Raw genomic sequence first — 15,875 nt, 5'->3', positions numbered from 1 at the left:
CCTTCTCTACCTCTACATGTACTTTTCCTCCTTCTGGTAATTCAAAGTTACATCTTTTGTTAGCATTTTTAAGGGGCAATAAGGCCTCTTTGCAAGAGCTATTTTCAAAATTTTGGGGTACGTTTCCAGATGCCTTGTGTATTTTTAACACATTCTATGAACAAGATTATTTTGATAGTAGCTCATTGACAACTGAATCATCTGATCTGAACAATTTGGAAGTAGGAATTTGTTTGCTTGTATGCTGTATCCAATCTATGATGGAAGCAAGTATATGTATCTAGTTTAAGTTTTTGTTCTAAATTCTGAAACTAATTAAGAGTGGCAAATTGTTCACCTTGAATAAAAGTTTATTCAATACACTTATTATAATCAATGAGAGATTTTTTAATAGCAAAAAATGAATGAATCAGAGTAGTTTGCATGGGAGAAAAAGCTCGAGCCAATTTGTCATGGTGTTGGAATTAACTGTGCTCCTTTCAGTAATAGTGATTTTGTTCCCATGAATCTTTATATTAACTGAAGATTTGACACCATATTCAATACATATGAGACCAAAACTGCTTCAAAGGGAAATAACTTTCAAATATGTTTTTGACTTCTTGTCTCTTTTGCCCCTTACTTCTATATGCATATTCATATGGGGATCATCTTGGATAAAAACCTGCTGCTTGTATGAAAACGATTTGCTCTGACATTTCTTCATCTCAGAACAAATTGTCATTACCAACGCTGGATAAGAAGGGGGTATGAAAAGAGGAGAGAGGGTGATGATGAGGAGGAGGCATATGATGTTGAGATGGTAGGTGGAATGCATCCCTGATGTTATATTCATCTAGGTTAGAATAATACAAGATGAAATTATTGACTCCTCCTCCCGAACCTGAGATGTAACCTGGAAATACAGGATGTATTGTAGGAAAGGTAATGGATGGAAAGGAGGAATTAAGGAAACCTTCATTGATTGATTTGATTTTCATGATAAATCTATAACAGGTAAACATATGTAACAATAAAAAAAGATGCGGAGCTATTTTGTCAACAGTAGCTAACTAATTTTCTGCTATAAAGTACTTCAGACTTTAATGTATTTTAATGTATTAAAAGCTGTGAAGTTTGACTATGCTCAATATTTGTACAGATACAGATAGTTTTGGTCATGTACTAAAGTGCTAAGGGAAGTGGAATCAGAAAAAAAAAACATGATCATTATACCTATCAATCAAACAAAACATATGGTGTTACATAATGTTTTGGTAAATGTAAGAATGTTTTATTTTATCAAAATACCAAAATTTAAGGAAAGTGATGCATGATTCTGGTTTGGTATGACCTTTTTTTTTATTACTCTTAATATTCATAGCAGCTTTTGAAGCTTGAACCGTCATTTTGGGGAGATGTGAAGACAGGTAGAATGGGAAGAGAAGACAAGAGAACGAAAAGAATCACATCAAATACAAAAACACACCAACAGCAGACCCTAGTAAGTACCTTCCAACCCTGGTTCATATAGGCCTACAAAGAGGAACAGTGTTGCAAAATTGTAGATTTTGACAAGATTATGGCCAAGGTCAGACAGAAAGCTGTGATATACATCCAATGCAAGTCATCTACAAAAAAGATGGAGCATTATTCATCTATGTATCACCACCACGACCCCAAATGCCATTAAAAGGAGCATATCTATAAAATTTCCACGATTTGTGTCATTTCTGCAGGTAGTTGGCATATATGAACTGGGTAGACAGTACAAAATGAAAAAATCATTACACACACAGACGAGAAGAAATAGGTATAATATCAAAAGACTACATCATCATCAACTCATTTCACAACACAATCTCATCATACATCCACCACATCAATAGTTAGGAAACAACACAAGTGTCAAAACATAGGTACACCTGCTTAGAACAGAAGGGTGGTATCTGTGTGTGGCATGGGAGGCAATATTCTTGTGTTTCACAAAGACTGAGAAATTAACCGAAGTTCACACATATGTATAAAAATCCATACAAGTCATTGGTTGTGGTGAGGAAAAGGTATCATTTGAAGTGAAGCCAACAGAATAATCAGATTTGATAGTTCTCATTACATTCAAGAAAACATTTTTTTAAATATTGTTACTCCTTGATTAACTGCATTTCCATTGACAGTTTTGGTTGTCTTAGATCAATGATATTCCTTGAGAAGCATTGGAGAACCCAGTGACTTGGATGGCCTTCCATACCTAGTTATATCAACTCATTGTAATTTTCTGTGAAACAAGGTCCTGAGCATTGAAATGAGCAATAGATAAGATTAAATACCAACAAACCTACTGTATATTAGCCATCCTAGTCAATCTGCCTAGAAAACCAATTGAAACTTTAATATGGTAATTTGGGATTGTGACTGAAGTGGAGTTACGCGGGTCCCAGGTACGATAGAAATACAAGCCCTGCATGGCATCTCCATATGCTACAATCTGGGGAGTCACAATCTGCCGCTCTTTATTTGGCCCTTCAACCTCATCGGCTCAAATCCAGGGAATAAAATGACCACATCTTTCTTGATCGACTTCTCGTCTTACGAGGCATTTGACCCTCTCTCCCATGATCCCCGGCTGTCTTTGAGCGCATGCTACTCAGCCCCGAGGCGGTCTATTTCACAGCATTTAGCAATAACGATCTCCGGCTTGTTGCTATTAGTATGCAAGCCTTGTGCATTTCCAGGGCCTTGCTGCAAGTCCAATAAAGCGAATGCAGTTACTTGCCAAGTCCGAGACGTTTCAGTTTTCGCAACGATGTTGGGCGACCAAGTGGTTCTTTAGCAACCATGTCAATCATTGACTGCAGCAAAGGAGAAGACATGTAGGGCTTCAGTGAATGTATATCACTGTTTTTTGCACAGGGTTGTGAACAACTACAAGAGAGTTGTACATTTCTTAGTTTTTACTTTGTATTACCAGGTACCATCCCATCCCCTTCATATTTTATTGATGAAATTATAACTACAGAAAATAAGTGTATCATGTTTGCTTTATTTCCAAAGTAATGTTAGCAATCCTTTTCGATGATAAATCTGAGGTCCGATCAATACCATCAGATTAATCAGTGAATGAAAGTTAATCTTTGCATTACAAGTTATGCCAGGCCCAGGGCAGCAACTTTCTTGTAATTATATTGTCAATAATTGTAATTTTGCAAAGGGTCTAAACAGAAAGAGAGGATGGCTCAGTAGGCAATACCTTCACATTACTACTCATCTAAAGTGGGGTAGTTTATCAAACGCATCTTACCTCTTCTGCCATCTGCAGCATACGCCGGGTGCTCTCCAGCGACTGAATAAAAGAAAAGAAAGGAAATAGAAAAGAAAACGATTAATTTTATGTTCTCCATTGAAATATTCATCCACTTCATTTGTAATGCATTATTTACAGTGGACTAGTCAAAGCATTAAGCAATATGTGTCTTGCAATTCCTGTAGGAAAAATGATTTACAACACTTGTTGATGAAGCTAAGAACATTCAGAAATTTGCAATGGCAATCACATGAAGAATGGCATCAGTAGAAAATGTATATAAAATAATGAGCATTTTAAAACAATAGTATCTACATGAACATGTAGTATAAACGTTAATGGGGTAAAAGGGTTGCATACTTATGCGATATCCCTTTTTATCATCCATATAGAGCCAATATTCCGAGATTCATGGAATATTTGCCCAAACTCTTGGAACATTTCTGGTATTCCATTCTGAGCCATCCAATATGATAAAAATATCCCATTTAATAAGCAAGGTCTCCCAGGTATCTCTACTTTACTCTCTTCTTAAGCTGATAAGATCATCCAGGTACAAATTGCACTCCAATACACTACATCTTGGACATGTCAAGTGGGGAAACTCATCTAACAAGAACCTTATCGCATCTAACACCCCACCCCCATGCCCTCTCATCCGTTTTCCTAGCATTAAAAAGCAAACCTTGCTCCCTTTTACAGCAGTGTAACAAGATAAGTGTTCTTTTTTGCCATAGGTAATGAAGCTCACAGTCAGATGTAGAAACACAGCTTAACAGCTAAGGCATAATTCTACTGTAATTACACACACATAGGCCTGTATTCTGAAGTCAGGTTTAACTTAGACCATGGTCTAACTCTGTGCTAAAATTATGGGAAGCCAAAAGTGTCAAAAATTTTATTAAGTTTTATGTTTCTTATGTTTACTTTGCTCTTTCCTGATTCATCGATGGTGAAGACAATCATCTATTTATACTTCCTATACAATTATGAATGATTTGAGAGCCAAATGAGCTGTAATATGATATCTCTACTGTTAGTGATTTATGTAACAATTGGCTATCCATACTTAAACCACAACTTTAAACCCGGGCCACAGTGTTCCTATATCCCAAAAGCTGACTTATCTCAGAAGCTACATTCAGAAGTGAACTATTGAAGGTGAAGTCTATCTGGACTACAAGCTCATTTAGATACAAAGATAAATACCAAACAAGTGTAACACAGATCTTCATCCAAATGTACATTTTATAGTTAGTTTCACAAAACAGTGATATAATGGTTTGTACTTAATTCAGTAAGTTGATGATGTCATATACTTACTTAATTCCTTTACTATGTTACTGTTTGAAATTCCAAATGTATCGATTTGATATTTTTTATGATAAAGAAGAATTTTATTATGAAAATTCTGTGTTTGGATATCCCACGAAAATGACATACTGTAACAAATGAATCAATTACCGAGCCAATATTTTTCTATAAATGTCCAAATTCTCCGTCTTGATCTGTATAAGATGGATGTAAATCTTGACATAGGATATTATGAAAATGCAGTATACTCTTGGCAAATCAGAAATAAAGTGACACAGGTACATGTTTTTCAGATGATGCCATGTGCAAAAAAAGAAAAAACTAAGCATAATGCTCTAATGCACCTTATCGATTTAAGCACAGTGCTATTTGATTATACATGATGTAGATAGGAAGAGGAAGTGAATATATTCATACAGCCTGGTTTTCCATTCACCTTTTCCGCTGCAGCATGGGGTTTACCATCGGTCATAAATCTCCTCAACGTATCTTCTGTACTTTTCACCCCAATCCTCCGCTTTTGCATAAAAATATATGGCAAGTATTCCGAAGGTGCTTGATTACTGCCGGGCCTTGCGCATACAAATCAAATATATTGTCGCGGTATCAAATTACATCAGCAGGGAAAAGGGAAGGGTAGGACTAACGTGACAATGTTGTCTCCCTTTGGTTACATATTTGGAAAACGAATGTATTCAAGGATAGGGAATACAGTGTGCTCTCTCTCCCTCTCTCACTTTCTTTATTGCCTATGCACACAATCAATCAATGTCTCCCTCTCTCTCTACCTGTCTCCCATATTTTGATTTTTGTTTTACTCTTTCACCCATTCCTCTATCTTTCATTCAAAACTGGACAAAAATGCCAAATCATTTGTCAGTCCAAAAAGCGTCAGACACTTGCTAAAATGCACTTTGTTTGAAACGATTATCACTCAGATCATCATTCAATTTCTTACCAAAAACGTGTGTACTTTATATCAAATGGTATAGAATCAGGTAAAAATATTGATAAGCCATCTAAAGCACCTGATATCTGATATGGACTGAAGAGTAAACAAATAGAAGGAACTCATGAATAACTTGTTTTTTTAATTTATACATATGTGATTCTAACAAGCATTCTTCCTTTCTTATTTCCTCATTATATTAGGTGTCTATCGAGTTGTAAAGCTTCACCAAATCTGTTGACCGATAGCCATCAGATTTTATAAGGGATAGACAGAACGAAACAAAATGCAGATGAGAAAACCAAACGCTCATGAATAAACACCACATGGCCTAGAAGACACAATCTGAAGTTGGGTGACAACTTAATGCTGACCACCAAGGTGTAATACATTTGTTTTGGACAAGGATGGCAAAGAACCAAATGTCCAAATGTTAGCTTGAATTTTTACATAGCTAGTAGCAATTGAATCAATCTGTGAATAGAAGTAAACTTACATAGAAAGAGAGAATTGGGGGATTTCATTGAATCTATCTGTATAACAATACCTGCCACTATTTTCAAATCTTTCTCTTTCCCTTTCCCCCTCTTTTTTCATTTATTTATTTTTCCTCTTCTTTTCTTAATTGTCTTTGTGTTATTTGTTCTTCTTTTTATTTTTTCTATTTTCTATCTTTTATTTCTCGACTTATTTTTTCTTCTTCATTTTCATTTTTTGCCTCTTTCACTAACTTACATTTCCCACTCTGTCTCTCTTTATCATATTAAATAATTCTTGCACTGTCTCATCATGGATATTCCAGTTTACAGAAAATCTCTTCCCAAATGTGCCTAATTCCCCGAGCAAGTCTAATAGGCAATTCACAGCTACACTATACTGCTTCTTCTTCTTTTTTAAGAGTGGTTGGTTCTTATCAAAGAAGTATAGTCTTTTTTATATGATATGTGGTTCTAGCATTAATCTTGTCATATCTTGGCATGAAAGGAATACAGATTGCCATTCTCCACACAGGATAGACAATAAATAGCCAGTAGCTCTATCCTGTATTGAAAGTTTACATTGCCTAGGTGTCAACAGGGCTAACACATAAACATGCACATGCTGGAGCCAGAACATCCTTAAAGATGGAATGATAGTATTGATACCTAATAGAAATACATCTATTTTCATCAGCATTTTCATTACTTTTACTGCCACTGTTGTGCTCTCGGATTCTTTTATCCAGTTCATGGACAGACCCCTCCTTGGTAATGAACTTGTATCAATTTCCTGGATGTATGCAAACTAACCATACAATGGATCTCTTCCAGGCACTGCCTTCTCCCTAAATGTCGCCTCAGAGAGACTGAGGCAACGTGGGAAGAGCCGGCAGGAACCCTGGGATGGGCTGGCATGGAGGCGGGTTCATTGATCTGCCGAGGTGACGGCTATGGGGAAACTGAGTGGCTCAGCAACCGTACGACTCAGGATCATTGTCAGTCTCTGTCAATCGATACTGGCTTACAGGCACACTGGATATACTGAAATAATGGAAAGCGTTGAAGGGACAGTCTATGTGTGAATTCTTCCATTGTATGTCTGGAATGCTTTGAAATGACTTTTAAAGACTTTAAGCCTTGGAGGTGCAACTGAAGAAAATTCAAACACAAAATCCTCCATTCAGGGAGAATTTGGTCTATTATCAACAAGGCTGCATTTACAAATAACGATTCAAGGGCTGAATCTCTCTTTCAGTCTCATCACTTCATTTAATTCTATATGAATAATATTAATTTCCTAAAAATAAACATCTTAATTGCTAAAGTTATTTTGATATCTAACAATGTAAACAGGGTTTAGAAATAAAAAAATCATAGACAGATTAATTGACAGGACAAGGAAAAAAATAGATGGCAAGGTGGGAATTAGGGCAGAGAAAAATAAATATTGAACTGCAAAAGCATTTCTCCTCATGATACATGATACTAAGGAAATATGTATAGTATCTCATTTTACTGCAATGATGGATCGACTTTGATGTATTCCTGGAGGAAGTCTCGGTGATCATCCATCAATGCTAACAAAAAGATTGTTAGGTTTTTTGGTCAAACTGGCCCAAGTGAGATGATTCAATTTCATCCATATCCGTGGGGCAAAAGTCGCTGCAGGCACATTCACGGGCCATGCAGAGGTCTGCCCAAGCAACAGGGGAAATACTGTGAAAAGTTTGTTGGCATACATGTAGCAGGTGATTCATATGTAGAATACTGAAGGGTTGTTAACAATCTTGGTGGAACTATTCTTTGAAACCCTTGATTATCTGAATGTTCCTGTATAAAGGTCATCTAGGGAGGTTCATGGAATGTAAAACTTAAGCTTTTCCACTATATTCAAGATTTTTTTTTTGCATTTAAAAACAAAATATATAGCAGGGGCATCACAATTGGAGGTGCAGGGGTGAGTGGCTTCAACTTCCTTACCTTTTCCAATGAACATGTAGAAAAATGTAAAAATGATAAAATTACCTCAACTTATCATATGGTCAGCCTCCCCCCCCCCCCAAAAAAAAACACAATTCTGTGGCTCCTAAACGCCATGAAATTGACAAAGTCTCCAAGCATTAAAGAAGATTCCAGGTGTTTTACTTTCACTGCTGGCATCTGTCACTTAATAAAAACAGTGTAATCTGTTTGTTCGGCTACATCATGATGTCATCGTAACGAATGTGCATCATTATAAAGTCCCTTGCATTTTACAATTGTTGCTATCTTTTGTTACTTTGCTTCAAAGGCAATTGTCTTTGAAGCTCTTAATCTCCCCAAACATTAGAAATCAACAAAACAAATAAAGCACAGGACTAAAGATCAAAATATGTTGCAATCCATATACAATCTATGCAATTCAGAAGTCTATATTATGCAATGAATTATTGAAAATTATTTTTTAACTTAGTAACTTTCTTTCAGCTGTGTGTTCATACAACACTATGTGTTTAATAACTGGAATAAAATTATTAATGATAACAGCTCAGATGAAAAATTCTGCCCTTGCCTACATAGACCTTTGATCTAGTGTTAATCCTTGCCCATGTCAAAAGGAAAAACAAGCATGCAAAATTATATCATTAGCCACATATTTTAATTGTCTATTACTGCCGCTGTCACAATAACATGCTAATTACACAAGTTAGCTATAGTCTTCAACTAAAAAGAAGTCAGTTGCAATAAAGTGACAAATCAGGGTTGATTTTCACGCCAAATTGGTCAAATAACTGCCAATAATGATCTGAACTATCAGTTCTTATACATTTACACTTGGCAAAAAAAATAAATTGCATTGAATATGCCTTTCAGTGTCTAGCCTTCAATAACCAATTCATCCACGACTCAGTCCAGGCATGAACTTGCCCTGCCAGCCAGGTAAAATTTCTTCCGGATAACCATGGCAACCAGGGCTCTTTATATTATCAGCTCTATCTTGTAATAATATGTCGATTACCCATACATGTCTCTTCCCCAGGGACCTGTTGAAATCTCCCGACATACACATGTACAAATAAGCAACCTACACCGTTACCCTCGATACTGCGAACCCTAGATAAAGAACTGCAAGGTATTTGCTACGAATGTACATGCAGTCTTCCCAACAATGACCAGATTTCGCTCAAAACTGCTCAATCCAATAACTGATTCTAAAAGTTGAGGTACTGGTTAACAGATTAATTGGGCAAACACTACAAGAAAATGACTTATCAATCATTGTCAGTCTGACCAATGTTGCAATCTAGGTTTCCTAAAGACAGCCATATTCTGGTCTGCTTGAGGCTACTTTGCCTTGATAGACCAGTAATCGAGATAATCGAAGTTCGTGCCTGTGTGCTGAGCAGGAAGGTTTATATGGCACTGCACTTCTCTCAGACAAGACTTCTTTTTCTTTCATCTCTTGGGTATTGCCTCTTGTCTTTCTTTTAAGTACTCTTTGGGTCTGGCTGTGGATGCTCCAAGAGTCCTGGGGAGCGGTTTGTGCAAACATCTTTGGAAACATCGGCATCAAGAAGTCAAACACTACCCCTGGAGGCGTAGCACAGGGGAACAAGGATTAGTTGGCCATACCCCCATCATTTTCCTGCTCTTGAGGTACCAGGGTTGTGAGGCAAGCGCTTTGACAGGAATTACAATATCAGTGCTTGTGCTAATCTGTCAAGAGGTAAACATTAGCCCTGTTGCCTATTGACTATGCTGTTGGTTCAACACTTAAAGAATGACTCAAGTATGTCAAGCCTCATGATAATTCACACCAGCTCAAGCTGGACTATGTAGAATTTCATTCATTTTCTTACTGTAAAAATGCACTTTCTTGTGAAATGTGTTATTTCTAAAATTCAAATAAAATGAATAACAAATATCAAGGACAGCGGCCTAACATTTTTTTTTCTAATCAAATGAGGAAACTTTGCAATAAACAGGTTTAATATCCTCATTTCATATGGCATCTCTGCAATCATGCATTAAAATACATGTACAATATTTGATTTAAATGTCTGTCAGCATCACTGCAGTCCTAATATTTAATGCAAGCGAGGAATTCTTCCACAGACATCTATATTTGTACACAGTCCCTCATTTAATCCTTTTCCAATTTCCCTTAACAGTGAGTACTTTGATCACAGCAATGGGCATGATGATAAAGTACACTGAGAATTACTTTTTCGATACGCTCCACTGGAGACGGTAATGTCAAGAGTGGTACGCCCCTGCCTTGAAAGTACAGAGGGAAACTATACATTCATGCGCTTGACTCCACCACAGCGTTTAGCGGGATTATGAACCCAACCCTGATTGAGCGATCATTGGAAGCTTTTTCAGATCTCCTTTCATCGATGTAACACTATCCCCTGAAAATGATTACATCAGGAGATCACATCGTTTTTCAGGGCTGAGGAGTTAAATACTCTGGATGACATATGGAGGACTGATCACAAGACCAAATTAACAAAGCCAAACATTGGGTACAAGCTATCATCTTATTCATTTTCTACTCTTGATTTGTCTACCTATCTCTCTCTTTCTTGTTTTCTAATCTATTATTGACTGATTGGCTGCTTGATTCATTTTCTATTATCTTATTTTGGGAGGGGGGTGGTGGCTGATGCAATATTTAATATTCATTTACTTGTAGTAATGATCGCAAATAGTATCACTATCACATGAAGAAAGACCTTCGGAAAATAAGCTTTATGTTATCTACATGTCGCTAACAATGATTTTTAGCAAACATGTTTGCATAACTTAGGAATATATTCAACTCTTTAACTAAAACTCTGTAACACTTTGAAGATATATGATCCTTAGGACTCTGTATATTAATAGCAAGTTTGTTTATAAAAACCTTGGTAAAACCAGCAGATTGTGAAAAGCATATTTGTTAGCTGCCTAGAATAGGCAGCGTGTGACAAATCTTCCTTTGCAATTGTCACAAAAAAAAGATGGTCCTTTATACATTTTTCAATGTTCTGGTATCAGATGGGTATTTATTGTAATTTTATTGTTTGATATTGATGGAATTATTCAGTATATAGTGTCTATAATATTGATCATACATCCTTTTTATGAATGTATCATGCTTTACTTGCTGTCTAATCTAGCTCTAAATTGTCATTTTACTTTGTGTGTATCATTTTCTGAAAGTTTTAATAAATCAAGAAATGAAATGAAACTGAAAATCATTTACACAGTATATTGACATCTACCTTAGATACCAAATTTATAAGAAAATAAAGCAATAACAAAAACATTACCAAGAGTTATAAGTTGTTCACAATATGTGTTATATTGGTTTGATGATACCCTGTTATTTGGAGCAATGTTCATATATACACTTTAAGAATCAACATAACGCAATATAAAAAACATGAAAAATGGGGAGAAGATGTTTTCAATATATCAGAATATATAGTTCCGATCATATAAAGATGATATTGATATATCATCTTTTTTCTTATTGATAAAAATAAAATGCAATTTAATAAGCATGGCAAAGAGGAACAATGTTGTTTTGTTATTTTCCATGTATAATTTATCACAAACTATGATTTCAAGGACAAAATTATATGTTGACATCTACCTTAGATTTCAAAATGTTAAGTTTAAGAAATGCAATGAACAACATGAAAAGGGGAGAAAAAGGGTTTCTGAATATCTTAATCTTTGAGTGAGAAGGTCATTGAATTTGTATTAAATTACATCAATCAACATACCCAACTTTGATCTGTGTTTCACACATCTGATGTCAATGTAGTTTGTTTGAATTTGAGCTATAAATATTACTTTTACATTTCAAGAAGATTTAATGTATAAATAAAAATAACTTCATATTGCATTACAAATTGCACTCTCATTAACCATCTAGTAACATAGAGTACTCTACCCATATGCCGTTAAAATAGGGGGTCATCACAATCAAAACTCAATTTGGGTTAAGTGCAAGCACTAAAACATAACTCATTGCTTTGCTCTTGTGCTTACAGAAATTAAGACAAGTTATTTGAGGCCAATTTCAAAAGATTTCAAGATATCATGCAATTCATCACAATTTTTTCAAGGAAGAAGGGAGGTGGCTGGTACCATGAACATGATATGCACCGATAGACCTCTGACTCGAGCCAAATGTTATGGTCAAACCTATCTTATTACCCACCCATTTAGAAAAATAAAACTATAACTTTTGAAGACAGTGAGAAACCGTAAGGAAATGCAAATTGGGCCCCTAATCAATGAATGCTTCAATCTAACTTCAAGTAGAAGGATCTGCTCTACATGTCTGACTGCACAGATTTTCTATCTTTGGAATGATACGACTATGTACGTGACTGCTGCTCCATTAATAGTATTAGATATGGACGAGCAGGATCATAATGGGATCTTTGTGCCTTGGAGAAGATCGGGCAGGTTGCCTTCCCAGTAAAAGAAACCACCTGTGGGGATAGGCAGCAGAGTAGAAGGGCCTTGATATCGTTTCTAACGAGCTTGGCTGTGTTGTGCTTGAGTCAGAATGCCACTCTTTTATGCCTATTCTTCCTTTACATCTTGTTTTCTCCTGCATTGTTCCCTCTTTCTCTCTCTCTCTCATCCCTTGGAACATATCCCCGCTTCTCGTCTTTTACCTCTAACATATCGCCTCAAAACCTTGACTTCTCATGTTCTATCTCTCTCTTTCTCTCGCTCCCTCTCTCTCTACCCTCCCCCCTCTCTCTCTGTCTACATATCCTTTTCTTTTCCATCTCAAATCACCCTCCACTGCGTAAATCTCTGTCTCTGTGTGTAAATACACGATTCAATAAACCATCATTTTTCACGAGTGCATTACTCATGGTGTTTCATTAAAATCCTTTCATCGAATATGAATACCATGTCGTCAAATCGAATAACTTCAATAAAAGACCCAGACATTCACTTATTAACTTTATCAAACCAAAGCAGCACAAGAGAGGTAACAGCCTCTTCAAATAATTAAATCTTGTTGATATTGTTTGGCCAATTAAAAGAGAGACATGATTAATTCACATTAAAAGCCAAAATTAAAGAATTTTTCACCTGTAACATTCTAATTTCTGTACTTCGAGAAAGGCATCAATTCTCTCTACAGAATGAAGCATTACCATCTACAGAACATACAAAAATATTAAAAAGCATTCTGAGAAAAAAAAATATTTGGTTGGATACAATGCCGATTGCAAAATTAGCACTTTAGCAAGAAGAGTTTCCACTCCTCGATAAAGGCCTACACAACGGGCAAGCCGCAGTAGCCTCAGAGGAGCTGCTCTGTAGTAGTTAATTGATGAACTGACAGTTATCAGAGCTGTAATTAGATCTGCAATGCAAGCGTGTGCTGCACACATTGAAAGGAAACAGCTGGGCCTTTGGGGACATGTCAGGGGCTACACTTCTTGTTGCACTCGCAGGGAACTAACGTCAGAATACAAGGTGTGGAGAAGCGTGCCCTGGAAGGGTATTCCATGTAGATGGAGTAAAATACAATGGAGTCTCATAAATATCAAATTACATATGAATATGTGCTTGAATATATACATATATGCTATGTTATTGAAATAATAACATGCAGTATGGTTATCAAAAAAATGTGTAATGCAAAATTAACAGTTCCAATATTTTTTTTTCAAATTCAAGTAAACCCAATTTAAATATCCCATTGTCTTGATAGTGATAAGTTGGAATTTCCTGGGCAATTTGCTGGAAAATCTCCCCCCCCCCCCATTTTATAAGGATTTTTTTTTAATTCAAAATTTTGCTTAATGTTATATTATCTGTCGACTCTTGAATTTCGTAAGCTGAATAGCCTCTGTATAGGGACCACTTGGTTCAGGAAAGCAAGAGATTAATCAACATAATGAGCATAAACATACTTGTTATCCTATCCTAAGGTAAAAGAACAAAAATTAATATTCAATGAAAACATATAAAGAACTAAAAAAACTACCTCTGTTAATAATTATTTTCTCTATAAGATATAATGTCATTACAGCATACAATGAGGGAAAACTTTGTATTCTTAAATCTTTGATTGGATCTCAAACTTAATTCAAGATAACACCTATTTTGGAACAAGATGGCATTAACAAATTTAAATACTTTTAAAACATAGTTTAAAAAGCCTTCTAGCTCTAAAGAGACAGCCTGAGAGACAGCTGCATGCGAAGAGTGGTTAATGGACTAGGAAGTTGTTTGCTTCAATCCTTCACGAATTGGATCATAAAGAGAAGCGTCTAGTGGTACTTACACCCCGTGAGTACTTTCGCATAAGGCATGCTTCTACTGTCAGGTCACTGCGTATCACTGGCAAAGAAGGTGACCTGTGTTCCCGACGCCTCTCGTAAAAAGTGAGGTCGAATGCCAAATCAGTTGCCATTCCTCCCGAGCAATGAAGAAGATGATGCCTTAGCAGAGCAACAGCATAAGCATCTCAATCACTATAGCAACAGTGTCATCTAGGGAAGAGTAAGATGGCCCGCATCCCCATAACCAAGATGCAGCTAGAAAATTGTCTTAGCACTGGAGTAAGAAGGCACTGACAGCTCATTTACAAGTTGAACTACATGCAAACAAAGAGAGTTAACTTCTCTCCATCCGTCCACCAGAGTTTGGTGATATCCGATAGCCGCTCACTAACAATTGTCCTCCTTTTGCCGGCGTTCCACTGTTTTTCCGAGAGCGACCTTTGTAACAAATAATTAAGGCCAGAGAAGAAAACCTTCTTAGGATACATCCAAAGAAAAATTGCAGGCTGGAGCCCACTTGTCTTCTTTAACCCACACATGCGCTGCTGCAGCGCATCCACGTCCACCGCCTAAGCCCTTCCAGTCGACATAACAACAGCTTTTTCTCTATCAAATCCCACTTATATGGCTTCACATTAAAATGCAAACTTGGAATTTTCTCCATTTGCAAACAAGGGAAAAAATCTTTGGAGAGCTGCGTGCAGCCAGATGAGCTTGGTTGCAAGCTGCGTCTCAGAATAATCACGTCAACACAGTGAGGTGGTGCACTCCGTAACTAGCGTGTTTATCTCCAAAAGAACACGGCCAGGGGGGATGCGTTACCAGCTCATTCTCTTTCCGTCTCTCCTTCTCTCTCTCACTCCCTCATCCTTCCTTCCTCTCTTGCTCAATTTTGCTCAATCCTACCCCATTTCAGAAGCCAGAAAATGGAGCAAGTCTGCATCCAGCTACTTGTAATGTGAGATCTTTATCCTCGATTCATTTCTTTCTCCAAGCCACTGGCTCTTTTACTTCCACATTAAGAGGGATGTCCCTATTTTGAACTCCTCTGTCTCTGTCTTTAGTTACTCCTCAAGTGATAGCTCAAATAAAGATGCCAGCGCTTGCATTACAAACACATCAGAAGTCCCCCTATATGGCCAAACACAAATGAACCAGAAGGGCAGATGCAAAAATGGATAGGAAGGAAGGGGTATTCCGCAAACCGCCATGTGTTACGAAACATTTCTAATGCTTCACTGAATGAATCACCGCAGAGCTAGAATACTTGAAAGTCTGAAACTTTATTAAATTCTGCTGCGATCCGATTTGTCAATCTAATGTCAATATTAGGTTGGGTGCGTTGTGTGAATATTTTACCATAATGGAACATGCATCCCTGTTTTAGTAGTGAATAGTAATGCATTTTTGATAATGTTTGCTTTGCCATCAAAAGGCTTTCAAGATTCATATGAACGAAATTCCTACAGTTTCTTCTCATATATGAAGATTTCATTTATAGTTGATTTCAAATTACAATATTTAAGCTTTAAATTTAAATCAACAAGTTTTAATCT

General features: G+C 36.5%; 1 protein-coding gene across 4 annotated transcripts in view; it reads right to left on the bottom strand.

Moving 5' to 3' along the window:
- Positions 1 to 15,559, bottom strand: part of LOC129264638 (synaptosomal-associated protein 25-like) — a 58,711-nt gene extending 43,152 nt beyond the window's left edge. For 2 of the 4 annotated variants that reach the window (XM_064102380.1, XM_064102382.1), the window contains exons 1-2: positions 14,322 to 15,559; positions 3,281 to 3,322 (exon numbers count right to left, since the gene is read on the bottom strand). In XM_064102380.1, coding sequence (XP_063958450.1) covers positions 3,281 to 3,322; positions 14,322 to 14,450 — 171 coding nt within the window. In that variant the 5' untranslated portion in view covers positions 14,451 to 15,559. Of the gene's footprint in view, positions 1 to 3,280; positions 3,323 to 14,321 lie in introns of those variants that run through there. The other 2 variants (XM_064102381.1, XM_054902546.2) reach the window with 2 other exon arrangements.
- Positions 15,560 to 15,875: the final 316 nt, after the last annotated feature.

This window comes from Lytechinus pictus, chromosome 7 (assembly GCF_037042905.1).
Source record: "Lytechinus pictus isolate F3 Inbred chromosome 7, Lp3.0, whole genome shotgun sequence".
In the NCBI taxonomy this organism is placed as follows: domain Eukaryota; kingdom Metazoa; phylum Echinodermata; class Echinoidea; order Temnopleuroida; family Toxopneustidae; genus Lytechinus; species Lytechinus pictus.
This window is presented reverse-complemented; position numbering and strand designations above follow the sequence as displayed.